Source organism: Opisthocomus hoazin, chromosome 2 (assembly GCF_030867145.1).
Source record: "Opisthocomus hoazin isolate bOpiHoa1 chromosome 2, bOpiHoa1.hap1, whole genome shotgun sequence".
Taxonomy (NCBI): domain Eukaryota; kingdom Metazoa; phylum Chordata; class Aves; order Opisthocomiformes; family Opisthocomidae; genus Opisthocomus; species Opisthocomus hoazin.
In genome coordinates, this window is record NC_134415.1 from 111,807,634 (window position 1) to 111,835,617 (window position 27,984).

General features: G+C 37.9%; 1 protein-coding gene across 3 annotated transcripts in view; it reads right to left on the minus strand.

Annotated features, from left to right (window-relative positions):
* The window catches only part of EIPR1 (EARP complex and GARP complex interacting protein 1), an 88,167-nt gene that overhangs the window by 50,590 nt on the left and 9,593 nt on the right, over positions 1 to 27,984 (minus strand). For 2 of the 3 annotated variants that reach the window (XM_075414788.1, XM_075414789.1), the window contains exons 2-3: positions 23,002 to 23,085; positions 15,915 to 16,047 (exon numbers count right to left, since the gene is read on the minus strand). The exons of the other annotated variant lie outside the window; for it this stretch is intronic. In XM_075414788.1, the coding sequence (XP_075270903.1) occupies positions 15,915 to 16,047; positions 23,002 to 23,085 (217 nt within the window). The remainder of the gene's footprint in view (positions 1 to 15,914; positions 16,048 to 23,001; positions 23,086 to 27,984) is intronic. 3 annotated transcript variants of the gene reach the window in all.

Genomic DNA, 27,984 nt, shown 5'->3' on the forward strand with positions numbered 1-27,984 from the left:
AGAAGTAAAGAAGACTGAGTCAAACTCTTATAGTAGCACTCAGTGACAGGGTAAGAGGCAATAGGCATAAATTGAAATACAGGAAAATTATACTTAAGCATAAGGAAAAAAACCCACATATAAGGCCCTGAAAAACCTGTTCTGATATCATTGCTGATTCTGCTTCAGTAGGAGGTTGAACTCTAGTTTAACATCCCTTACATTCCCTATAACCTAAACTATCCCATGATTCTTAAACAGTGGATAAATGCTGTTAGTCTGCTAGATAGCACATGCACCCACAACAGATATTGCAAAACTATGCTGAGCTGCAAAATAGTCGTCACAATGCCAGAAAAGGCATTAATCATTAACCTCAAATTCTCATACTGCCTGTAGGTATCCGGTACTCCAGCAGCTGAAACATCTTCAATGGTTCTTAAGTCATATGTCTGCTGGTCAGAAACGTTGATGCTTGTTTGATGCCAAATGAAGTCAATGCAATCAGTTTCCTTTTAAAGAACACACACACGTTAAGAGAATTAAGGCTGCAAACCCTCACCTAAATTTTCAGAAAAAAACCCTCAAATTATAGCAGTCTTCAAATCATTTTTGTGTTTTCACATAAGCACTGTACAGAATACAATACATTACAGACGTAGTGTTATCAGGTGACTAGACTTAACCTTAGATTTACTACTTTATCAAAAAATTATCAATTGGCTAAATATTTAAGACATGATTAGGACGTCAGTTGTGGTGTTGATACGTCAGCAGCAGAAAAAGAAAAAAAAAAACCACAACAAATCTTTACTGTTCTCTTAAGAGTCTCTCAAGTAAGTAAGACTCTTTCAGCCTCTCCAGCCTTACAAGAAAGATGGCTTACAGGAAAACTAAAGCCAGCTATCTTTCCACAGTAGAAAGCAGGCCACAGAAAACAGAACACAAAAAAGGTGAAATTGCAGACGGTCTTATCGTTTCTCGGAAGAACTTGCACAGTATACCTGGTTTCACTCGCATGATTCATGAATAACTCTGAAGTCTAACACAAACCACAGAAATAAATTTCACTTGTTTAACAAACTAGGTGCACAAGACTGCCTAAACACGTACTGTAAGAACTTACATGTATCTGCAAAATGTTATTTACTGCAACAATAGCATTGACTGCAGATGAAGAAAGAACATGTTTTCTTTCAGTTTATTACACTGGTTCAGTTCAATCTTTGGAAATTTTGAGTTAAAAAGCTATTTCAAATTGGAGCGGGAAAACCATTTCTCTTGCTCTAATCTCCAAAAGGAAGGGGGGGAGAATGAAACCGTCTGATGCCAAAGGCTAGAGCAGCATGATAATTCAACAGATCCTTTCCCAGTGACAGTTCTAATGCAGAAGCATGTTATCTACTTTCTGTATTTTAGCACTCCTTTCAGCATCATGACCATCCTGTAATACTTTAATTTCAGTCATTTTCTCTCCTCCTTCTTCTTTCTGACATTAGTTCTATTTTGCTTCATAGCAACAAACGTTACAATTATCCTGATAATGGTTGTCAAATAAAGACGAAATCCTAAATCAAGGGATAACAACCATCTGTGCTTCAAGTTAATTGCATTATATACGCTCCTGCAGTTCTTACACTTTTCCCTATGTATCTGATCTTACCCACTGGCTGAGACAGTACTGAGCTTGACTCCTACAGCAGCCTTACATATGAATAAGATTATAGCATAGACTAAGATAATACAGCTGTGTTACCCATCATTTGGACTGAACTCTATATACATCTATGTACAGAGGCTTTCAAACTTGAACAGCAATTAATATGAAACAATTTCCCAAGCCATTCACCACTTCCGTAGTGGTTTTCCATCATATTGATGAGATAATCGACCATTTCACTTCAAACCTTACTGAAGGGTACTCAGAAAGGAACACTACAAATTGCACATAAGGGCTAGAATTCCTACAAAAGCAACAGGTACAAGCTACAAACAACATAAGGAAGAGTACCAAGCACATTTATTTCTTCCCTCAAACTACAGGAATAAAGTTTTTTCTGTACATCCCGTCAGTACTGCTGAGATGAGCGCTGGGGAGTATTTAGCAAGATGCATTCAACTTCCCTCCCCATTTTAATGACTGTAGCATATCACAGGGCTGTACCAATGACTTCCCTGCATGAAGTGTTTTCACCACAGCAAACGAAAGTCAAACCAGTGAAGTCCGTGTCACCTGCTGTCTTCAATCCTGAGCAGCTGAGAGCATCACCAGCAGCATGATGTCCAATACCCTTACTGATGAATTTTCTCTGCAGGAAGTTTAATACACAAGTTTATTGTGTGATAAGTGCAGTGCACCAGACAGCCGTAACTCATAGCAGATTTAATGTTTTAAATTAATGGATTTTAAATGCAAATTTTATTTTCCTTTTCATCAAAATTAAACAGCACTTTTGTGTTTGTATGTCTCTATGTTGTGGATCAACAAACCCAAGCTATCTACACTGAGGCTTCATAATCGCTGCATAGTGGCACCCACCTTGTTTGCAGAAAGAAAACAGAGAAACAAGCCGTGTGTTTGCACACACGCCTGTCTCCATGTGTGTAGTTGCAGATAACGGCCTTCTCCACTCACTCTTTCTTTCGCCCTCTGGTGGCTTTGTACGTCCCTACATGCAATGGAAGTGCAGAACCTATTTCCGTAGGAGTCGAAAAACACATTTGCAACAGGAAAAGAAATCGGTTTCCACATATATTTCAATGGATTTGAATAAGAAACTGAATTCTTAAAATAAGCACAAATGCAGAAGATGGTGGAAAATTATTTTTCAAGTATTTAATTTCAAAATAGTCTGGGAAAGATTTTTAACCAGCTTTAAGGAGTGCTGCTTTTGTTAGTCACTGCCTTTACACATAGAAGCTATTTTTCTTGCAGTGGTAACAACCTAAAAAAACCTCTCAATATTGTTATACTGGATAGAGATTTTGCTTTTAAGTTTCATTTTTCCTCTTCCTAGTACGAGGAATTAATCTAGCTTTACCCCATGCACTTAAACTAAGTCTTTATCCGAAAGGCTAAAGTTGAAAGCACAAGGCTCACTCCACCCTGAGCTCCCCCAATAGCGTTGTTCGTGTCACAGTGTCAACCCCTAGTCTTACAGGAGTTGACGCTTTCAGGTAACTCCGTGCCACGCCAAAGGTAAGAATAACTGAAGGACCCCAGCAAACCTGGTGGTCAAAAAAGTGACAGGTGAGCTTCTAAGGACACAAGTTAGTTAATGCACGTAGAGGAAGATAATTTAAGCCATCCCAACATGGTGCTGCATTCAGAACTGATAGTTACAACTCAGAAACAAGCTCTTTGTATAAAGACAGACAGTCCTCCAAACCTCATGCGCAGCAGTAGCTATGGAGGCTAGCAAAACATTGGGCATCCTTACAATGCGTACAGAGAATAAAATAGAAAGGATTGTTTCACAGCCCCATAAAAACTTGATATGCTCTTATCGCAAATGGAGAATGAAATTCTGGTGTTTGCATCTAAAGAATCGCACAGCAGAGTTGGAGGCGGGTGACATAAATGAAGACATTGGAACAACTGTCTTGTTAGACATTCAACAGGTTGGAACTATTTCATTTGGAAGGAAAATCACCTTGGGAAGAACATGATCCAAGTTTACAGAAACAGAAAAGCAGCGGCAAGGTGAAAGAGTTACTACTACAGTCCAAATCTTGCAGTCTTAGAACTAACTGGCACTCACTGAAATAGTACGAGGTAAGTTTAAAAAGAAAGCTTGGGGAGTTTGGCCAGTGACTGAAAATCGATGTTACAAAAGTCTGTGGCAAAGGGCAATCTCACCTAGTTCAAAAAGGAACTAATGACCTGTCTATAAACCTGTCTATGCTGTTCTCCATAGGATCTCCTGTTGCTGCTGTTGGAGTTATGATACCAGTAGAGATGAGCCAATCACTGGTCCAATGAACAGGCTGCCACTGTTCCATTTGGAAGAAAAAAGCAAAAGGTGGTTCGTATACACTTATGGTTAACTTTCATAGAAACAGCAGCATGAAGGTAAAATGCCTTGCTGCATCTCACCAATCCACTCCATACCAAAACCAGTTCACACTAACAAATAAGAGATGGTTCTGTCATTCTTCTTTTTTCCCCACCTCCGTAGGGTTTCCAACGGAACTGATACTTATATCCAAGAAAAGTTTGAAAAATCAAACCAGCATAACTAGGTTACCATTCCTACTCACCTCCAAAACAGATCAGTAGGAAAGCGATCTCGGCAGCTCTTCATCTGCTCCTCTCAACCCCCAAAGCAGATGCAGATGGGAATTAGTATTAGGTTTTCTGATAACCAATTCTTAAACAAGCCATACATGAAAACAAAACGAAGGCACAGACAAGGAATGAAACACACACGGATTAATTTTTGGCACTGAACACATTCTTACTTTTCCCAACAGCTCAAGTAGTCTTATTACTATATTGAGGTGAACCGCAAATAATTGCATTATCATGGAGAAACGTGAGAGAGAATATTGCCTATGCACTGTAAACTGCAAATTTCCATGGAAAAGTGTACTGTATTTAAAATTCCTCCACGTTGTTCTTAGTCATTGAAGCTAAATAGCTGCTCAACAAAAAAGTCTGAAAACAGACTGATCAATAGCCCTTCCTTCATCAGCACATACATCCTGGGACGCCAGTTTCTCTGGTTATCTAGTCACCAACACATGAAGATCTGATCTGAAAGGAAAAATGCTGAAAGGATATGAGCAAAAAACAGGATTTGGTTTGCTTGATTTTATGAAGTGAATGTAAGGGAAAAAAAACAAACCAATAAAACAACCAATGGTGACCCTCTTCTTCCTTTCACAGTATGACATTCAAAATTTTTACATTTATAAGTATACAACAGAGACCTTCACTGGTAGCTATTTTAGATTTTTAACAGTTCTGCAATTGACAAACTACAATCACATTTCCCCCCCTTGACAGAAATCTCTAGTTTCATTAGCAACAAACACAAGTCAGAACAGATACAATGGCACATATTGACGCCATCAGTACAATAGACGATTATTAATGTAACGTCTGCCTAAGAATATGCATTAGTATGTAATAAATTTTAACTTCCATAAACATGCATGTAGACTGCTCAAAATACCGATTAATTAAAAGTGATCATATAGCTTGGCTATGTCACATTTTTTAAAGATTTCAAACCAGCTGAAGTAATTTGCTTCACATCTGTGAGACTGGGATATAAGTAAGAGGCACCAAGTTTGAAGGAACTCTTATTCGCAGTGTTGAATTTATCAAAACCCCAGCCCTTAGAGCATCAGGGCTTATGCCTTCTTGGAGAGCCATTTTCTTGGTTGCAAGCAATTTTATTTCAGAATTCAGAAAATGGAATTCTAAATCACTAATTTTTTTTGTTGTTGTTTAAACTGCTAAAACAGGTAGTAAGTGTTTAACTGATAAAAATTGTAACACAGTTCTAGAGCTCCACAGGAATAAATTTATCTTACAGAAATTCAGAAATGTTGCAAACTTCTTATCAGTAAATTATAACAAATACAGCTAGAATAAATATTACAAATGCAAGGTAAGGAAATCTAGGAATAAAAGACCTAAGTCAAATGCTTGGTAAGATATGTTGATACACCACTAGAGTAAAATAATTCTAAATTATTAAACTGCCACCACACAGTTATGTTCGTCATGTTACTACAGCAGTAAGTGTAGTTTCAGGTACAGCATACAAGTCAAACTATTTAAATGTTTATTTTGCCTTCACCTGATGGTGCATTTCCAGCAGCAGTTGAGAGTAATCAGATATTAACAGGCACTTCAACATTTCAGGGCTGATTTTCCTGCTAATACTTTTGTTTACACATGACTTAAGTATTTCCTTCATGAACTACAAGACACCCGAAGAACAAGGTGGCATGTACTCTTCTTAATGTTTTAAAGATCTGTGACTGACACCTTAAAAAAACCAAACAAACAAAAACACACAACCATTTTTTTGGCAACTTGCTTAAAACACGGTCAGGTACAGTTCTACAGCCCTGAGGCCAGCTAAGACAGTCAGACTCAAATGTTTTTACAGTGTAAGCTGGAAGAAGGCGGCTCACTCTGTCTGCTCATGGTATTCTTGGCCAGCCTCTGGGCATCACTGCCTGAAAGTGCTAGGTGGCCCACATCAAAACTGCACAGGGAGCATCCTAACAGTTTAACAGGATGCACTATTGCAAGTCAGTCCCTAGGTCAATACCATGGCTCTGTTCAAGTCACTGGAATACATATATAACCTTAAAAATCTCAGCCAGTTATCCTGAACCGTGTACTGTAGTCTAGTGGTTAGTTTCCGGCAAAAATATCTTTATATCAATACTGACGCAATCAGTAAAACCAAGAGTAGACAGCTGTCCAATATTAAAAACTGATTATTCAATGTTAAGTTTCTTACAGTAAGCAGGTTTTATCCCTCACAAGCTAGCAGGTAAGGGTTGTTTTGTTCTTACATAATTTTCAGTGTTGATATAGCTCATACACGCTTTCCACACCTGCTCCCACCATGCCTGATATCATTGAAGTAAATCATTCCAAACAACAGACTTTATTATTTTTTTTGTGGCCCATTACATCACATTCTAATTTTCAAGTTTTCAATTACATAAAGGTACTCTTGTGGCTGTGAAAATACTCTTGCAACCCAATTCACAACTGCATAAACAATCAGCATAAACACATTTTAGTTAGTTTGCCAGCAGAGTTTGAAACAGTAAAAAGCGAAGTTGAAGTCTCCAGACCAGTGTTCATTTTATAGCAGCAGCAAAGCTAAAAGTTGGACTCAACAATTTAAGAATCAACAAATTATTTCACTGATCATTTCAGTAGACAGCATGGAAATGAGGAACATAAGGTCTCAGGAAAGTAGGGGGAGTTGCCATAAGTAAAGAGGAAAGAAAACACAAACCAGAAAACACCACCACCAAAAAAAAAACCAACCCAAACAAAAACAACCACCAAAACAGAACCAGCAGACATTTAGTCACAATAATATATTTTTCCACTGACAAACACTAAATGGTACAGAAAACACCTACAAAGTGCTAAAAGCTAAGGGTCATATCTCCCCACTTTAACATTTCCCAGCCTTCCACAGCGCTGACTGCCCGAAGGCCACATACCGCTTTGTACCTTCTTGCTTTCTCACAAATGGCCACAGCCACCCCTTTGTCCTTTAAGTGACATATTCCTTATTTCCTTTTGAGACCTCCCTCCTTCAGGACTTCCTTGTATCTCCAATTTTACCATTTCCTTCACTCTTTCACCCTGTCTTTCAGCAAGCGTTTTGCTATCAGATGTGTGACAGTTAACAGCACATTGGCATTGCCTATGGTTATGCTCCTGAAACATGGTCATCTGTTTTTGTCCCACAAGATATACCCTTCACTTTCATGCAGGAGAAACACCAAAGTAGCTGCCTTTAATCACTTCCTCAAAACTCACCTTTACAGTAATGGAGATAGTTACCTTGATCCAACTAGAGGTTCAGCAAGCAAAAAGGTTTTTCCACCAGTGCAGAATTCTTAGTCCGGATCCCTTCTCTATTTCCTCCCATATACCTCCCCATCACTTCAAGTAAACGCACCAGTTTGCCTTACCCCTCGAATTCTCAGTTTTACCACCTCTTCTAAGCATCTGTAGAATATATATCAGAACACAGTAACTACCAAAGTAACTAGCCATTACATAGTATCGAAACTTAAACAAACCACTAGTTTCTCACTGACATTCTAGATTTATGCAGAGCAATGCATAAATCTGAATTTTTATTCTAGCTTATAGAATATAACTAAAGCGTATTCTTTGCAAAACCTGAACATAAGTAGAAACTAAGAGTTCCCTTTATGTTTATCAAAATTATTCTTTTAGAATGACAGTTTTCCCCAAACACATCCTCATGAGCGTTTACCCCCTTTACCAAATATTCTGCTGTGCAGAGATGACACCCAAGCCATTCAGGAAGGAGCCATCCATTGCTGGCAAAACTGGCATGGCTGCAAAACTCTTCAGACGGCCTACAGAAAAATCCCCCTGCATTCCCTTTTCCCTTAATGATGTGGCTGATATTTACTTTCTACCACACTTTCTAAGTCCTTAGGAAACAGCCCGCCTCCATTTTAACAGCATCCTAAAATGGCAGGTGAGAGGAGGTATGTACAAACAGGAGAGCAGATTAAAATGAAGCTCTACATGACACAAAGCATACGCAATACACACTCTCACAAAAATCACACACGACCTGTACTGACCCCTTGTGCACCCACCAAACCAGTCAATTTTTCAGACACCCAAAGACAGTGCATTATAAACTGGACCGACAAAGAGGGCATCACTCAGGAATCAACATATTCCTCACTTTTTTCATCCGACCCTAGATCTGAGGCTTCCATCGCCTACTTTACACACAAAAACGATATTAGAGACACTCTTGTCTGTTGGTATTGTCCCGAAGTGCATTCAAATGGCTTTCCTGTTTCCCCTCCTGTAGTCTGAAACCTCAGCAATACCAAGACCGTCTATGGACTGTATTCCAGCAGCATCCAGGGCTTTGTCAGGTTCTGGTTGTTCTGGTTCCCAAGAGACTCCGCTCTAGCATGATCTGCAGGTTTTTGGCATTTCACCTCATCGCAACGAAACATTTATCCTAGTGTAGGCTAGGATGCTCTTCTCAATAGCGAAGCAAAGTTTCTTTCAAACTTTAAGTAGCAACACACACGTGAAATTACTTTCCCCTTAGCAGGTGAACAGAGCTCTTTGATGTCTACCAATTTCTTGCACATTTTAAGAATAATTTATCCTCATTTTTAAACTTCTTATTATATTTAGTATACCATTATTCTCATTGGTTTATATCATTATTCGGAGAGTACCCCCACCCCACCCCACCATTATTCTTTTCTGATATTTAAAAATGCATTTCTGCTAAGATGCTATAATCTCCTTAATTAGTTTTGTCACCTCTCTTATTCACGTTTTCACAAGTGTCACGCCTGTCACATTTTGATTTAAAGAAAGTAAAAAATGAATAGTCAGTTGACTACAGTTAGTCAGAAGAGCAAAAAAGTAGTAATGTGTAAAGTTCCTAGAATTGCTCTGACAGAGACTTTTCACTAAACGCAACATTCTCCTTTTTATTTCTGGCCCACTCTGAAGTAAATGGTTTGATTTCTGCTCGGTTAAACACAGCTTTAAGATATTAATATCTGAGACAAATAAGCCTGTGTAACTTTTCAGAGATTAAGTACTAACCAATTAAAATGCAACTGTAGCACTCTAGCTTATTGTCACCTTTATTATCACCACCCAAACCCCTCTGTACGTTGTACCCTTCTCTCAACAATTCATCCTTCTAGCTTTTTTTTTTTACCTAATCTGTATCATACTGTACTTTAACAATCTAATTTAACTTCTAAAGCTAGAAGACTCCCAAACTCATTTTTCCCCTTAAATTTTACTTACTTTAAAGCTGTCAGTAGCAATCTTATCCTGTTCAAGAAAAAAAACCCACCCCCTATTTTAATTCAGTTGACTTGCCGTAACAGAGGGGGAAAACGATGCACCACTAAGTCACAAAACCAACTAACAATGCATAAATTCATATAGATATTTCAAATATTAATTTTACAAAGCCTTCTTCCCCCCTCCCTAAGATACTCAAATTTTAATCCTTTTTCTCCCTCTCTTACACCTAGCTTATTTTACATATTTATTCACTTTTCTCCCTTCAGTTAGAAAATCTGGGATAAAATACAGCATTCACAATTCTTACAGTGCTCACAATACCAAATAGCTGCCAAACACATTCGTGGAAAAAAGTTACCTCTTAGTGTAATGACTGCCTAAAATATGTAGCTTGTATGTCAGACTCCTTTTTTAAAAACAAAACAAAACAAACATGGATCTGAAGGATCCAATTATGTTTCTAAAACAGAGGAAAGCACTAAGTTCACAGGCCGATACAGTGGTATCTCCCCCTTCACCACCATAAAGCTTGTTTAAAAACCATAGGAAAGAATATTTCTTTATTAAAACAGAGATGCACAATTAAACTTTAAAAATATTACCTGTTACTAAATCAGTTTTAATGTTTTACCAAAAAACATTTAATGTTTTATGCTATGACTACATCCGGATTACTGTATGAATACGAGACAAGCAATTTTTGATCGCAAAGGTGGCAAATGACAAAAAGTAGAACAACATCACCTCTGCTCAATTACTAGACATAGCAACTACACACCTTATTTATCAGCAATGTGAGTTACACAGGAATAGCCTTAATACTTTTTTAGCATACAATATCATATTAGAAATGTGTAGTATAGACAAGTACTTTGCCTCCAGCACAATAAATTTCTGATCTTCGCTAAAAGTTAGGCAAGATTACACATAACCAGTAAGCCTATCACTTGATAATAAAATCATCTTCCTGCAGCATCAGTAGTAATAGTACAAAATTCCCTAAGTGATATATCCATCATTGGTGGGAGGAGGGACTACTATAATCAAGACAATAACAGAGTAATCATGTTTTCCCTTCGCAATTATATGATTTTGCTAAATTAGTTTTTTTTAATGTGCGTGCATGAAAAGGACTAGAGAAATAGTTGCAGAATTTTGTTTTTATATTAAGCTAAAATGGCCTAGAAAATGAAATTTCTGATCCAAAGATATATTTGTTCCAATGCTATTGGAACCAGCAGTGTTCTAGTTCATATCACCATCCAGAATGAAAAGATACAAGGCTTTATTAATGAAGCAATATCAAAATTAGAAATCAAAGTAGTAAATACTGATACTAACAAGAAAAGGAGTTTTCCTGGGTTTTGACTTGAAAGGAAAATTTTTCCTTTTTAAAACCTGCTTATATAACAATACCCTAGTAAAAGATCTTGAACAAAACATTACAGAGCAGCATTTCAAATAACTTCATTCATTGTTTATAGAACATAGTTCCCAAACTGCATATTCAGCAAGGATGTAAATTTCTCTGTGACTTCTTGAGAACAAGAAAGTTATCTAAGCCACCTTATTTTACTTTTTAGGGAAGTTATTCTTCTTGAAAGCATAAGAATTTAAAAAGATTGCAGAATCAATATGTCAGTAAATACTAAATATTCCAATGAGCTTTATGTAAAAAGGTAGAAACTCATATTTGACCTGTCTACCAAAAATGAGAGTGGAAAGTCTGCCTCCAATTGTTGAAATATGCCGTATTTTGCACTTTTGACAGACCTTGCCTTGAGTTTCTCAAAATCAAAGCTCATCTTAAAATGATAACTGAATTGTGGTCACTTGCAAGTTTAGCTTTTTATGGGGAAAAAAACCCCTGAATTTATCAGAAGTCAGAAAGTTAAAAAAAATGATCTACTGGACAACATGGAAATTAATTTTCACTGACATGGAAGCCTAGCTATTATGTAAAGATTTTTCACATGAATCTGCTTGTCAGTAGGTGTACCAATACTACTACTTATAATAACGTACATTTGAAGTTCTACCTCCTTCTACTGCCTCTTTCACTTATACTCATCAAGCACAAGTAAAAAGATTTCACATATCCATGAACCAGGAAAAAAGAAAAATATTCGTAAATCTCCCACAGAGTGACAGGGACAGACTGGTTCCACATTAGTATCACTCCTTTTGAAGGAAGTTTCCTACCTGCATGACCCAAAAAAAAAAAAAGCCTCATAACTGTGATTTTGGAAGCAGGTGCTGTATATACATTGGGGAAAAAAACCCATACGTATATATGTATCTACACACATGACAAAATCCCACACCATCATGCTTAGAAATAGCTAAAATGCCTCCTTGAAGAAAAGAAAAATTAAAAAGAACGAAAAACCAAAACACAGGAACTTCCCCATCCAAGAGGATCTTTTTACCTTTTGATCAAGAGCTCCATTACATCAATTCAAGGCCTCTCTCAATCAGAACAGTAAAAACTTCCAAACATTATCACGTCAACATCATTCTCAAGCACACACAGAAGACTTACAACTTTCCATTTGATTCCTGACCCCACAAATAACCTAATGTTACCAGATAAATACGAGTGTTGTTTTCCCTCATGCAATTCTTAGCACTCTGCAGAAATTAACAAAAAGCTTTGCGTATTACATTATTTCGCTAAGTTTTACCCCTACAAGAGAAAAGAGAAGCAAATAACATCAGATCCCTTGTACTTCAAAACATACAGCAAGTTTGCTAGTGTCTTCTTTGACTTTTTGAGGCAGTAGTATTAACTGTCAAGTAGTTAATAAAGTAAAGAGTTTGAATGTCTCAGTAATATTGCAGGGGATGATAGCAATTGGATACTGTGGAAAGATTTTTCACTGTATTTTAAAAATATGGTATGATTTTTAAAAAAGGAAGAGTAGCTAAAATGTGGGGAAAGCATGTTTAAAAAGAAATCTTGTATCTTGCACAAGTCAGCTCTAGAAAAAGAATTAATCTGCAGTCCAAAGAAGAACGAAACACTAAAAACAAATTATTAATGTATTAATGAGAAATATTCTTCTTCTAAGAAGTTAAGACATAAAATCTCTCTTCAAAGTAGGTACACAGTATTACTCATTCAGTTCAACCTTTATTATATTCTTCAATTCTGGATGAGTGGTCGGTGAAGTGGATAGAGATCTGGCTGAATGGCAGAACTCAGAGGGTTGTCATCAGCGGCGCTGAGTCTAGTTGGAGGCTGGTGACAAGTGGTGTCCCTCAGGGGTCAGTACTGGGCCCAGTCTTGTTTAACTTCTTCATCAACGACCTGGATGAAGAGTTAGAATGTACCCTCAGCAAGTTTGCTGATGACACCAAACTGGGAGGTGTGGTAGATACACCAGAAGGCTGTGCTGCCATTCAGCGTGACCTGGATAGGCTGGAAAGCTGGGCAGAGAGGAACCTGATGAGGTTCAACAAGGGCAAATGCAGGGTCCTGCACCTGGGGAGGAACAACCTCATGCACCAGTACAGGCTTGGGGTGGACCTGCTGGAGAGCAGCTCTGCGGAGAGGGACCTGGGTGTCCTGGTGGACGACAGGTTAACCATGAGCCAGCAGTGTGCCCTGGCTGCCAAGAAAGCCAAAGGGATCCTGGGGTGCATCAAGAAGAGTGTGGCCAGCAGGACGAGGGAGGTTCTCCTTCCCCTCTACACTGCCCTGGTGAGGCCTCATCTGGAGTACTCTGTCCAGTTCTGGGCTCCCCACTTCAAGAAGGACGAAGAGCTACTGGAGAGAGTCCAGCAGAGGGCTACAAGGATGGTGAGGGGACTGGAGCATCTCCCCTACGAGGAGAGGTTGAGGGAACTGGGCTTGTTCAGCCTGAAGAAGAGAAGGCTGCGAGGGGACCTTATAAATGCCTACAAATATCTGAAGGGTGGGTGTCAGGAGGATGGGGCCAAGCTCTTTTCAGTGGTGCCCAGTGACAGGACAAGGGGCAATGGGCACAAACTGAGGCACAGGAAGTTCCGTCTGAACATGAGGAGGAACTTCTTCCCTCTGAGGGTGACGGAGCACTGGAACAGGCTGCCCAGGGAGGTTGTGGAGTCTCCTTCTCTGGAGATATTCAAGACCCGCCTGGACAAGATCCTGTGCAGCCTACTGTAGGTGACCCTGCTTCGGCAGGGGGGTTGGACTAGATGACTCACAGAGGTCCCTTCCAACCCCTACTATTCTGTGATTCTGTGATTCTGTGATTCAAACATCCTATATGAAAGGCATACTTCTCTTAGACAAAAACCAAAGAACAGGAGGGCTGTGAAAAAAGTGCTCTTCTGTTTGCACCTACTACACCTTTTTTTCACTAAGTAACTTAAGACCTTATTCATACCTTGGTTATGCTAACTGTAAGTGTGAGAAAGTAACAGAAAATTCAACACATCTCTGAATATAAAAAAGGAAATTTCCATGTTTTTTCGTGCTTACCCTATTCTATTGGCTTCAATGAGATATGAAATGCAAAATGTACATGATTCCAGTTGTTTTTGGTTTTTTTTTTTTTTTTTTTTTTTTTTTACAATGCCATATTTCAACACTTATTTAATGAACTTCAAAAAATAGCTATCAATAATGGACACGCATCACATTTCTTCAGTCTCCCAGTTTCAACAACAGTCAAGATTTGCCAGAAATACTGGACTCCGACACAAGAGATTGTCACAATACCTATGACTGTTCCTGACAGCATCATTTCATTTGACTGGTACTTCAATGAGGAAAATAGTTATGAATCTTTTTAAAATAACAAAACAAAAGCAATACGTAAGAGTGTTTTAAAGGTTTCAATTGCCTAATTTGGTTGCATTACTACCTGAAGTTGTCTGCTAAACTCAGTATTCCTTATTATTAGAACCCCATGCTGTGTGCTTGTTGTTCTATACATTGTTACTTAGAATCATCAATAATTGTTTAAGAATCAGATCTTGTTTTCTGCAGAAAATTTATGATTGATGATTCCAAAATAAGATGCATGAAGTACAAGCAATAGAGTTTAATGTTCAAAGACCAGATGAAATAAACTAAATCTAGAACACAAAGAAGCTAGAATAGAAAACATGCATATGAATTAATAGGTCCAATAATGGAAATCAGAAATCTCATAGAAACTTAGAGTGTTCAGACAGAAGCTCAATTCTAGCAATCTCAGTAAGCTCTCTCCCAAAGATGATTTTTAACTAATATGTATGTTGCTATAAGATATTGCTATAACGTACTATAAGGAAGATAAAACTCCAGTATAGGCCTTTTTGAGAAATGAGTATAAAATTACTTGTTTTCACCATACTTTCTAGAACAATACTTGAGCTCAAAAATAGATACAAATTGAATAAATTAAGACTGGTTAACTTTAAACGGTACATTACATACACGAAATATTGTACTTGACAAGCTGTCTCGTATCACCTTGCTGTTCCGTTATACAGAAAAAGAGAGATAAATTCTTTAAAATGTTTCATACTATTCCATGCATCACAACATTCTTCAAGAAAAAAAAAAAAATGCATTCAACTCAGGCTAGAGAAAGAAACTTAGAAACTCATTTTGGTTTTCTTTAAAGGAGACTTCAGACAACTTTCTCACATTCCTCTGAAACTAGCCAGAAAATTACTAAGATGACCTTCGAATTTCCGGTCTGATTACTGCTTTCTCATTTTCTCCATGGATCACTGGCAAGGTGAGGAAGTTACATCCACTAAGTCAACCAGAGAGCAAAAAGTAATAAAAAAACAGACCAATACCATTTCAAGTGTTTTCTCTTCATCAAAATACCCACAACCACTTTCAGTTTAGAGAACACAAAAACCTCTTCATTACTCTAGTTATCTTCTATCATTGTCTTTATCAGATTCACACAACATTTGTGAAAAATTAAAATTTAAGCACTTTTATTTCAGTCCAAAAGAATTAGGAGAACAGAACAATCCTGTAACCTTCTCTCTCACATAAACTTCACCTGCAATTTTAAGGAGAGCTTTGATGTTGGCACGATGCTGTTTTGAAAGACATTTATTTCCATTTTCAAAAGCAAACACATAAAACAGTAAAAAGAATGAAGCCTAAAATAACAGGAATCTATTTTATTTGCCATGGTATGCATTAATGAGGCAAGCAATATTTTTATTTTGCTGCTTTCCTGGACATGAATGCAGAAGTAGACTTCTAACCAAGATGACTTAAGGATACAAGACAAATGAGGTATAGGTAGAGGTACAGCAGATTTTTTGAAAAATGCCTGCGTTGATAACTCCAGTTCAAAGAATTTACACATAGCTAGATGTTCAATCTTTGTACATTCAAAAATATCGAAACCCTTAAACAAGTTTAACATGGTTAGAAAGGACTTACTTTTATTGTAGCAGGTTGCTAGTACACCTTTATCTGCAGGACTCGTACTAACGTGCCAAATTTCACCTACTTGATGAAGGAGAACATTTTTGTTTATAATGTTATTTTCATCATCAAAATCTATGATGTGAATCTGCAAATACAATAAAACAGAACATTAGGGTTTCAAATGTCTTCCTGTGGGTCTTAATTATACACGATGACTGCACAGAACAACTTAATGATAATTTTCTAACCGATATCTACTTTAATTAATTGTTATACTAACAATTTAGTATATCATTGATTTCATGCAGGATATAATTTTCTAGGAAAAACGCAAGCAATTTCCTTGTTTTGAGGAAATACTATGCTTATTCTTCTCAATTTTGCAACTTTAAGCTTGAAGGTGATTTTTCATTTTATGGCTAATAGTAAAGAAGCCACTTGTATTGCAATTCAACACTTCTTGTATCAATAAATAGAAATAACATTACAATCCTTAGTCTAAATGTCTGCACCAGTTCTGTATACATTTCATAGATATCGAACCTCCTACGCAGAAACAAGGGAAGAGAGGGAAAGGACCCTCATTTGGAACAAATACTGTAAACTCAGTAAAAAACTTTTTGAGAGTCCACTTCAGCAATCACATATCTGTATCAATATATAAATCCATAATGCTTTTTATACTAGATGGAAAAACAAAACATTGAACTGAAAGACAAAGAAAACCAATAATGTTTAAATACACAGATAAGATTTTTAAAAGACATACAGCTAAGTTTGCTTTTTGCGATTTTGATTTTTGTTGCAGGCTTTTTGTTTGTTTTTAATAGGTCTATGTTACTCTCATTTTTCCTCCCTATTTTCAGTAAGTTTTTTTTTTGCCTGTAGTTGCCTCAAACAGAAGAAATTGAGAAAGATTCTAGCCTGGCACAATGTACACAAGCAACTTTACTCATGGGACTAATTCCACTAAGCTTAACAGTGAACAAATAAATTGCAGGAGACCCACAATTTTTAGAGAACTGTATCCTCATTCAAAATTCATTAGCAAAGTCAGGTGAACAATGAGGAGGAAAAAAAACAAGAGACATCCTATCATAATGATTGATTTCAGTCTACTGAATTAACTACTGAATCACTGCAAAAATCTTAGTTATACAGTACTACATAAAATTTTCTTAAAATACAGAAGCTGCTAAATTGGTCCCAATTTAGTCTGAATTGGTAATATTACATGCTTTTTTTTTTTTTTGAAGGGCTGAGTTTACACGTTACCTTTTTCCTTCTCTTCCAAACACTGTCATCAGCAACTTCTCCTTCAAATATAATCCTGGACTTTCATTATCTGTATTGTCCTTCCACTGTCATCCAATGTATATACGCACCTCTGCAGCTCATTAGCAAGGTGTGTTTCCCAGCTTCGTTTGTTGCCCTGAACCTTCTACCCCACGAACCGCATAAACATCTTCCTATCCCACTTAAAGAGGGAACGTCATTCCTTTCAGAACTCTCCAGAGTAACATTTCTTAGAGTTAGCTATTGTTTCACTTTATTTTGGCTTTCTGTACATCCCACCTCTGATCTACTCCCTGTATCCCAATTCAAGAGCTTCTATCTATACAGAAAGCTCTTGCTCATTTCATCAAAGATCAGCTTAACCTCATCCCCTCTTTTTTGCTTTTTTTTAAATAAAAATTTAAAGACATCATCTATTCGACCATCTATGCTGCTTTAATCAGATAAATCTTGATGTTCTGAATAAACTTACAACTCAAACTGTTGACAAGTCAAACAGGTACTTCACAAGCAGAGAACTGGAATGTAAAGAATAGCAACTTATCCAAAACTCTAAGGTAAAATACTTTCAGCTGACTCGTGGCAAGAATAGTAATTCCTGTTGTTATTTACACAGTAAAATACTGATAATTAGCTTTATCATAACAGAGAAAGGAATCTCTGAAATTTACCAAATCAGGTATTTAACAGAGAAACCATGAAGTATGTGAAAATCTGTCACAGCTTAAAAACTACAAGTTATCTCAGCTTCCCATGTAAAGCATGATCAGACCAGGTAATAGTGCTTACCTCAAAGAAAAAAAGTGGGGGAAGGCAACCTTTCACTGGAGTCTCCTTTGGCAGCTCAACCCAAATCCCTGAAGGTGAACCACAAATCTAAATCCCATTTACTACAGTCACACACGTTCTGTACCCACACTAACCAGGTTAAGGGACTCACTGAGCACATAAGCTAAGGGAATGCTCTTCACCCCATGTGAAGCCCTTTGAAAGCACAAATAAACAATTTCTCCTCTGCTGTTATGTTTCTGCTTCAGCTGACCTTATGGCTAGCTGTAAACTACGCTGGAACACACAGTTAACCAATTAAAGGTCCAGACCGAGACCTTTAGGAAATATGAAATTTCATTCTTAAGTAAGGGCATTGTTTATACTCTGCAGAGTTGAAAACTGACATCTTCTGCAGCTATGCTTTGTTTAATACATTTATCAATGATCTGAATGAGGGGATCGAGTGCTCCCTCAGTAAGTTTGCAGATGACACCAAGCTGGGCAAGAGTGTTGATCTGCTTGAGGGTAGGAAGGCTCTGCAGAGGGATCTGGATAGACTGGATCGATGGGCTGAGGCCAACTGCATGAGGTTCAACGAGGCCAAATGCTGGGTCCTGCACTTCAGTCACAACCACCCCACGCAATGCTACAGGCCTGGGGAAGAGTGGCTGGAAAGCTGTAGAGCAGAAAAGTACCTTGGGGTGTTGGCTGACAGCCGGCTGAACTTGAGCCAGCAGTGTGCCCAGGTGGCCAAGAAGGCCAATGGCGTCCTGCCTTGGATCAGGAATAGTGTGGCCAGCAGGAGTAGGGAGGGGATCATGCCCCTGTACTCAGCACTGGTGAGGCCGCACCTGGAGTACTGTGTTCAGTTTTGGGCCCCTCACTACAACAAAGACACTGAGGGGCTGGAGTGTGTCCAGAGAAGGGCAATAAGGCTGGTGAGGGGTCCAGAGAACAAGTGTTATGAGAACAGCTGAGGGAGCTGAGGCTGTTTAGTCTGGAGGAGGCTGAGGGGGACCTTCTTGCTCTCTACAACTGACTGAAAGGAGGTTGTAGCGAGGCAGGTGTTGGTCTCTTCTCCCAGGCAGCAAGCGATAGGACAAGAGGCAATGGCCTCACGTTCGTCAGGAGAGATTTAGATTGGATATTAGGAAAAATTTCTTTACTGAAAGAGTGGTCAGGCATTGGAAGAGGCTGCCCAGGGAAGAGGTGGAGTCACCATCCCTGGAGGGGTTCAAAAAACGTATAGATGTGGCACTTGAGGACATGATTTAGCAGGCATGTTGGTACTGGAGTGGTGGTTTGACTTGATGATCTTAGAGGTCTTTTCCAATCTTAATGATTCCATGAATCTATGCCAAACAATACAGTCTCCTAGAAAAAGCTGACCAGCTTAACAGAAAGAACTGCCAAAGTTCCCAATGTTTTTCTGCTAAAGATCTTCTTAATCATGTCAATTTTAATACAAGATAAATCGTATTTATCATACAGAATAGTGACTTTGCTAAATATTAAGGACAAAAGAGTTTTCATAGAAATTGTACTAGTACCAAATACTGTACAAGTGTGATGCCATGAAGACAAATATTTGCAAAAAGAAATATTCATCTATAATAACTGTCTGACAGAACCAGACAAACTTCAGTTCTGTGTGGTGCTACCCTTCAATTCCTGAATCATGATCTTTCTAACTTTTCTTGATGGAGTGTAGAATTGAGATTTACCACAGACTAGTTAGTGCAGCATATGGATAACATTGATGAGGATATAGAAAACGGTAACTGGAAGCAAGCTAAGTCCACACAGAACTTTCTCAACATCACTGTGGTATAATGATTAGTGATACGTGTAATCATAGCTCTTGCGGAACGCGATCCTTGTGGAAAACACCTCTTAAAGGCAATTGCTTTTATTACCAGTCACTACACAAACGAGTTACTAATCTGTTATAATTACACTGGGAAAAATTCCTACTGAACACAAGTCTAAGTATTGAGGAAAAAGTAGTGAGATGTGAATGAGAACAAATAACCATTTAATTCTCCTCAAGATCTGGAGGGAAAGTAAAACTAACCAATTTAAACTCAAAATATCTCTTTTTCTTCAATTATGCAATCCCTGTAATTGATTTTCTTTCATCAGGGTCTCATGGGCAGCAGGGACTGAGGAACTCTTTTAGTTTGGCCAGCGCTCCATTTTGTGACTATATAATGCCGTGCATTAAGGTAACCCATGAAAGTATTTTAGATTCTAAAACACAAGACAGAAAATAATTTGGAGAGTTCTGAGAATGAGAGATCAGAAAAGTGATGCATACATTCTTTATAAGCTTCCAAAGCATACAGTAATGCATCAAACTAAGAACAGTACAAAAAGCCACACAAGAAGCTAAAGCAACAATAAGAGTGTTCAAGTTCTAAAACTATGCTGTGTAGAACACAGATCTTGCATCAAAAAAAAAGATACTTCAACAATTTCCAGCAAGCTATGAGGACCAAATGCCAAGCACTACACACTATTAATATCTCAAATATTGACAGAATATAAAATCTTACGAACATTTTCGTTTGCTTTGAAATACCAGGATTAACCGCAAAATCTTTTCACTAGATATCCTATGAACGCCTAAATTGCTTCATACAGCAATAACCTTCAGTGACGCAGAAGTTATCATGCCAGCTGTACAACTGCTGCTCTTTTATTTGCACTACACCTGCCCATGACCAGAAGGGAAGAAATATCCTGCCCGTGACAGCGCTGCATAAGAAGCCTCTCACTGTGCAGCACTTGGTCAAGCGCTAGAGGTTGCAAGGCAGCTCCTAAGTTAGTTTAGCTAACTAAAAAAGTTTTTAAGCAAATCTAGAGAACCCAGTGCTGAATTAAGCAATAATGACTTGAGGCCTAGGGCACTTCCTGGGGATTAGCAACTAGCTGAGAGGAGCTGATGGCCTGAGGCACAGCTAAAGGCCAATAACCCCCAAACATTTGTTAATACCCTACGAAGCATCTTGCATTTCCATTATTAATGTTATTCATTGGAAAAAGAAAAGTATACTCAAAGTTGAAATATGTGTATACAGAGATATTTCTAAAACATGTAGTATATGCCCATTCAACTTACCTATTTCAGAATATTTAAATTATTGAAGACCTTCTGGATATCAACGGATACGTGAGAATCGTTCTTGAACTATAATTTCGTATCAGGATTTAATTAGTTGAATCAAGTAGTAAAAAATCATGTAGAAACCACAGCAGAAAACCACACTATAACCAAATGCCTGAAAACCATCTGAGCATAATAAAATAAAAATAATTTTGTGTATTTATTTTTAACTGAGTTTGTCCTGCCATTTCTTTTATTGGTCTCAGAAGTATTACCTGAAATGCAAAGAAGCTGAATACTTCATCCCCCTTATGCCTTTGAATATTTTCTCCCTTGAGCCTCATCCAGTATTACCCTTGAGTAACAAACTCAAAACCTCACTGGGAACTGACAGCTCGTATCTCCCAGAGCTATGGTTCCAAGTTTGTGTTGTACAGTCCATTACTGACCAGTTTCAGAAGAGTCTGTGACTGTCTCCATTCTAGGAGCTTCTGTGGTAGGTGTCAGCCTTGGCTAACAGCCAGACTCCCACCCAGCCACTTGCTCCCCTCAAGCTGGACAGGGGGACAAAACAGGAAGAATAGGAACAAGGCGGCTCATGGGCCAAGCTAAAGACAGGGAGACTGCTTACCAATTACTGTTGCAGGCAAACCAGACTTGACTTGGGTAAATAATTCATTAACTGCCAACTAAAATAAAAATGCAATTGCTAATTCAGATAGCAGGAAAGAAAAAGACAAACCTTAAACCAGCACCTTCTCTCCCCCCTTCCCCAGGCTTAGCTTCACTCCATATTCCTTATACTCCCTTCAAGCGGTGCAGGGGATGTGGGGCAGCCGTGGTTATGGTCAGTACATAGCGTTTTCTCTCTGAAGCTCTTTCCACCTCACTCTTTTCCTCTGTTCCAGCATAGGGTCTTCATGGGCTACGGTTCCTTCAGAAACATTCACCTACTCTGCCACAGGTGCTCCACAGGCTGCAGTGGAGCAGTGGATACCTGCTCCACTATGGAGCATCTTCTGTTCCTCCTGACCTTGGTCTTACCTCTGCCGTTTCCTCCGCTGTTTCTCAGTCGTTTGTTACCTCTTCCACTTTCCATCCAGCATTTTCTCCCCTTTATTAAATGTTCTCACAAAGGTGTCACCAGGCTGACTGGCTCAGCTGCGTCCTGTGGTGTGTTCACCAGAACCAGCCATGCCTGGCACAGGCAATCCCTGGCCTCCTCTCAGAGGCCACCACTGCAGCTCCCCTGCTACCAGAGACTTGCCACCCGCACTCCACACAGCTTTCTAAGACTGCTGGCCTCGAGATCACCTTTCAGCATGAAGGCATTTACTGAAATTTAGTCACAAAAAATAAAATTGCTGTACAATTAGAAGTATTTTACTCTTAACTCCAGAAGGAACAGCCCAATAGAAATTGAGCCACGAAAGTCACCCAAATTTTAGTTTAAATTGTTGTCAAACTTATGACCAGGAAGGACATAGCTGATTGCCAATAACTAATAATTAAAAATTCAGTTGATGAAGCTTCACATAGACAGAACTGTGCAAATACCAGGAGTCCCACTAGAGGCGATCAAAGCTTAAAGATTTGGTTTACTTTCCATCTCTTCTGTGGTTTAAAGATAGCTCCAGAGAATCCATAGATTAAAATTAACAAAAATATGGCAATTCCTTTACTAAACCCCTTTGATTTAGTCATACAATTTAGAAGAGTAATTTAATTTTCAGTAATAAATACACATAGCTTTCATTCACCTACATTTCTTACCAATATCCTTTACATTCTACTCACAGAAGTCTTCAACTCAACTATCACTTAACATTCAAATTCAGCAGGGAGGGAGAAAGAAGGAGGAATCATATTGGAACCATGTTAAAAAAAGAGGAAAAAATTACAACTGACATTTGACAGAAAAATTACCTGATTATCATATCTAAGAGATTGTGTTCCAACCAAGAATCTTATTGCATCTGTTTCTGCTGTCTGAGGCGTTAAAGCTCGTGCCTAGGGAAGAAGAAAGCCATTAGAAAATTCCAATTAATACAATACATTAATTTCAGGAAAAATCTCGATGCCTGTGTATCAATTATAATTTCAAGCATTACACTCTCACAATCTGCAGACTTCCCTGCCCTTTACGTCTATTTTGGTTAATACATTTTTTTTTTTTTGTGCTGTTCCTCACATTTGTGAGGTGCATGGAACATACAGGTGCTAAATACATTACCTGGTCTTCATTACAACAGTGATAATATTCAATGTTATAGCAGTTCTTCCAAACTAATTCTCCTTTATGAAATGAAAACTCCATAGAATTGTGGACAGTTCTTAAATACGTTACCTACAATGTCCAAGAAAGAGGCTGTTCACGCAGGAGTTTTCAAACCATTCAGACTGAAGATGCCTGCATAATCATAAATTCTTTTTCTCACCGTTAACTACCAAGTTGAGAAGAAAGTTAAAAACCAAACCCTTCTTTTCCATTTCAGGCCACTAAAGATAATTGTCTGAATGACAGGAGAAATAATTTGTTATTTACCTATCAAAGTTTAGCCATAATCTTGGTTTTTTGTATTATTCTTGATAAGAATGCTAGACTCTCGGCCCTGCTTCTTCAACTTGGACCAACCACAGTCTTGGAAGAAGTAAAACAAAACAGTCAAGGGCCATGGGAGACATTGAGAAATAAAGTATAGCTTAAGCTAAAACCACAATTGCTAGGTTGCACTAGTCATTAGTAAAGACCCTCTTACCTAATTTTGAGTAAGTGGGAGGTAAACTAACACGTGCGGCTGCTAAAAGTGCCTCTGAGTGAACTGTGAGGAATATCTACTACCTCCCATACAAAAGATACCCTAATATTGTTCAATATGAATTTTTTTTGTCGAAACAGAAAACCAAACCTTTACAATTCACATCCTCTTTCGCACAAAATAGTTCAGATCTCTTCAGACACTAAAGCCACTATTGCAAGCAAATACTTCAGAAGAGTTCAGGTAATTGTTGAATGGTCCTTCTTACGGCTATCCCCTTGCGCAGCTAGTTAATGATTATATTCTGGATTCAGTAGCATTTAGCATCAATATAGTCCTGTTTAAAACTTATTTTTACATTAATATTAGAAAGATGCTTAGAAGCTTGGAAGGCAATATCTGAAATACATTATATCACAAATACATAAATTTAGAACAATTTAGTTCTAGAACAGCAACTTGAAGTGATTTGGTTTTTTGTAAATAAGGCCAAGCAATCCAAGCCCTTGTCTGACAGTAACAGTAAGAACCAACTCAAGAACGAATAAGCTCTGAACTCCTACAGAGCAGACACACACTTCAGATGTACGATAAGAAGTGATTTAGACAATGTAATACTATGCTTAAAATGCAGCATAAAAGCTAAAATAGTCAGTGAGCTTAGTAAGTATAGGCTAGTAGCGTGACATTTATATAGAAAAAAGCACTATGGAACATGATTCAGTGAATAGTTTGTGCTTAAAACATACTCAAATGCAGATCAGAGATCAGCGTGAATTTGTACTGATTTGTTTGTACTCTCCTACTTATGCAGCACAGACCTACAACAAGCCTAGACAGTGTTTCTGATTGACAAAAACAACTAAAGTTCACCAAGAAGATTGCAGAAAAGCTTTTCTTTTGTCTGGAAGAGAATTTACATTTGCAGATCTTTGGCAAGAGGTCCTTTTCATTTCAGATCGGCTTTCAATTATTTTTAAGAAAACACTAGAAATACGCCAACAGCTATGTATCTCTTTCAATCAAGAAAGCTTCTGTTGTTTCTATAAGTCAGTCACGAGAGACCTCCAGGATCTTCAATGAAATAAAGAAATGAAGGGGGTTTTCACCCCTTTTAAAACCTTCTGAGTAGGTCTTATCATACTGCTTTCAATAATGCATCAGGTTAGACACAAAGTATCCAAAGTAAAATTACGTCAATACATGGTAATATTTATGTCATCAGCTTCTCTATCCTTTTTTAAACTGTTTTAAAATAATTTTTCATTCTGCAGGAAAAAAATAGAAAAGCCTAAGAAAAAATATTTAAACAAGTTTCACAACAAGAAGCACACTACTGTTTATTCTCTGCTATGAAAGATTACAACATCCACAGAATACAAGGATCAAACTCATCAAGCGTTCATAAATCATGAAGATCTGATTCATAATAGAAATCACAGTACAACAGACTTCCTGTTGTCTCCTGCACAAAGATAGGTCTCATTTTGTCTACTTTGAGTTACTTTTAAAGAAACAGTTATTTCGACAGATGATGAAGACACACAGTAACCCTTGTGATGAACAACAAAACTGAATTTGGAGTGCTGTCGAGATCAGGCAGAGTGCCTTAAGTTTGTCATCTTGCACTATAACCAGTTAGAGCAGGTTGCAAAACATCTTTCACAAAAGCATCCTACCTCTTGACTTCAGCTTCTAGATAGAACAAAAAGCATACTACAATGAATATCAACTAATCTAAACCAACAGAGATTATTATTTTTCTAAAAAGTCAGCATCCACAGAACACTAAACTGCATATAGCCCCCAAGAGTTTACCGCCTAAGATGTTAAAGTATTAATTACTAAGAAAAATGCTGTGATGCATAGAAAATACCCACCACACACACACCTGAAAGATGTGAAGTGAGAAAACAAGTCATCCTTATACACACTGTCACAGCAAAGCCCCACCTAACTGATGCTAGTAGACAATACAACATAGGCAATTAGATAATTTCATTTTTAAAGGAGGCATAAGACTAGGAAAAAATTATTCGCAAGCAAAGTTTATTAAAACATCACGAACACAAAGAACCTTTTGGTTACATCTCCAAATTTCTTATTCACCAACAGCTCTATGAGGCAATGTGCATGTTTTAAAGTACGTAAAGATTTATGAAACAGGGGTGACAGGGCATCAATCACAACCCACTTGCCTGCTAACCAAATATTTTAACAATCTAGAAGGAAGTTTGTAAGTATGCAGTCAAAAGTTCACTCAGCTAATGCAAAGGAGATCCTGCCTTTGGAAAGCAAGCACCAAAGACTCCTCTATGCCATACAAGTCTGACAAGGAATCTGAATGAACCATCCCTCCCTTAGAGGCTTGTCAAAGTCTGCGTATCTATTCTGCACAGTAGTCGGTAGCTTTGCTAATTCTCACTTATTCCACTAAATTAAGGGTTGCACACAGTCACAAAACAGAAGACCAAAGGAACATAACAATTATCAATTCATCCCCGAGTTTTCAGAGAAAAAAAAAAATCTCTATGGCTGAGCAACTGTTGCAGAGAGGCGGGAAACAGCATCCTCATTCTCCAAAGGCATTCCTGACTGGAACGCTGTACATTGCAGGACTAGACACCCTTATCCACATGGAATCTTTCAAGGTGACAAAATCAAATTGGACAAAAATTAAGGCTAAAGTAGAAAGGAGGAGAAGAAGAAAAAAAAAAAATCTTAGGACTCCCATGCAAGGAACACGGCAGGTACTCAAATATTGAAATACATTATTTAATATGTTAATCGGAAAAACTAGGATCCACACACCATATTTAACAGAGACTTTTTTAAAGAGATCATTGTGGCTTGCTATAATACAGTTAAAACCCACTTTCTTTCTAAACTTTCTAAAACAATGTGTGAACCCATACCAAAACAGAACTCCAAAACTGAATAGCCTATAGTGATGGTCATGCTGAAGTCTGATATGGGTCAGGGAGACAGAATCTAGTCAAGCAAACATAACAAACTGGCATTTTCATTTACTGAAGTACTTTAGGTAGCCATAAATTACATACCTGGAGAGGAATAAGCATATGCATGCAAAAACAAACATTAAAAAAGCATTCATAATGCATCATCTGTTCCCAAGACAGTACAGCTGCCGTGCTTTTAGTAGAACCACAAATTCTGCATGAACTTTGAACATGTTATACTTCCACCACTGCAGAAAGTAAATAAAACTAACCCCATAGTCAAGACCACTACCACTTTGGAGGAACAGAGACCAAAACGAGGGGTGGAGGTAGTAATGAGTCACTTAAAGTTAAGTGTAGGAGGTTTTACTAGCAAAGAAAACAAAAACATAAATTATATTTTTTTATTTATACACGGCTGAAATCCTGCATTAGCATTTCCCACTGGAGATGGAACATCTCAGATTTAGATTTCACACCACCTCCCCATATGCAAATATGCAAGTAATGAATGACACAGAAAACTTTTTCTCCTGCTACTATTCCTATCATAGAAGCTGTAGCTAGTGCCTATGTAACTCGAAAGCAAACACTGCCTGCCCCCTTGCCAGAAGACATGTCCTTCCTTTACTATATGCATTGAGGGATTAAGAGATATAGAAACATGACTGTATATAGAAACAAACACTGCAGCATAGGTGTCCACACTTAGACTGCATCCCCTGTAATGTCAGACATTCTGTGCTTAAATTTCTTTCACTGACCTGAAACCTAAGGGTTTGGGGTTTTTTTTTGCCTCGAAGTTCAATCTTTGCAGACTATGTTAACTACTTTAGTAGCAATTACTGCCCTTTCCCAATTAGTTATCATTCTAACCCTACCATTAAAGTGAAACATGGAGGAGTCCTTTGTTTCACTTAAAAAAAGAAACAGCAAAAAACAAAGAAAACCCCAGTGGATTAGTTTAAACTATCTAAAGGAACGGTATAGAAAAGACAGACTCTTCTTTGAGGTGCACAGCAACATGATGAGAGGCAGTGAACATATGTTACAACATAGGAATCTTCAGACTAGACATTAGGAAAAAAATTCGCAGTGAGGGTAGTCAAACACTGGAGTAGGATGCTCACATATGTTGTGGAACTCATCAACCATGAAAATACTCAAAACTCAGCTGGACAAGGCCTCTA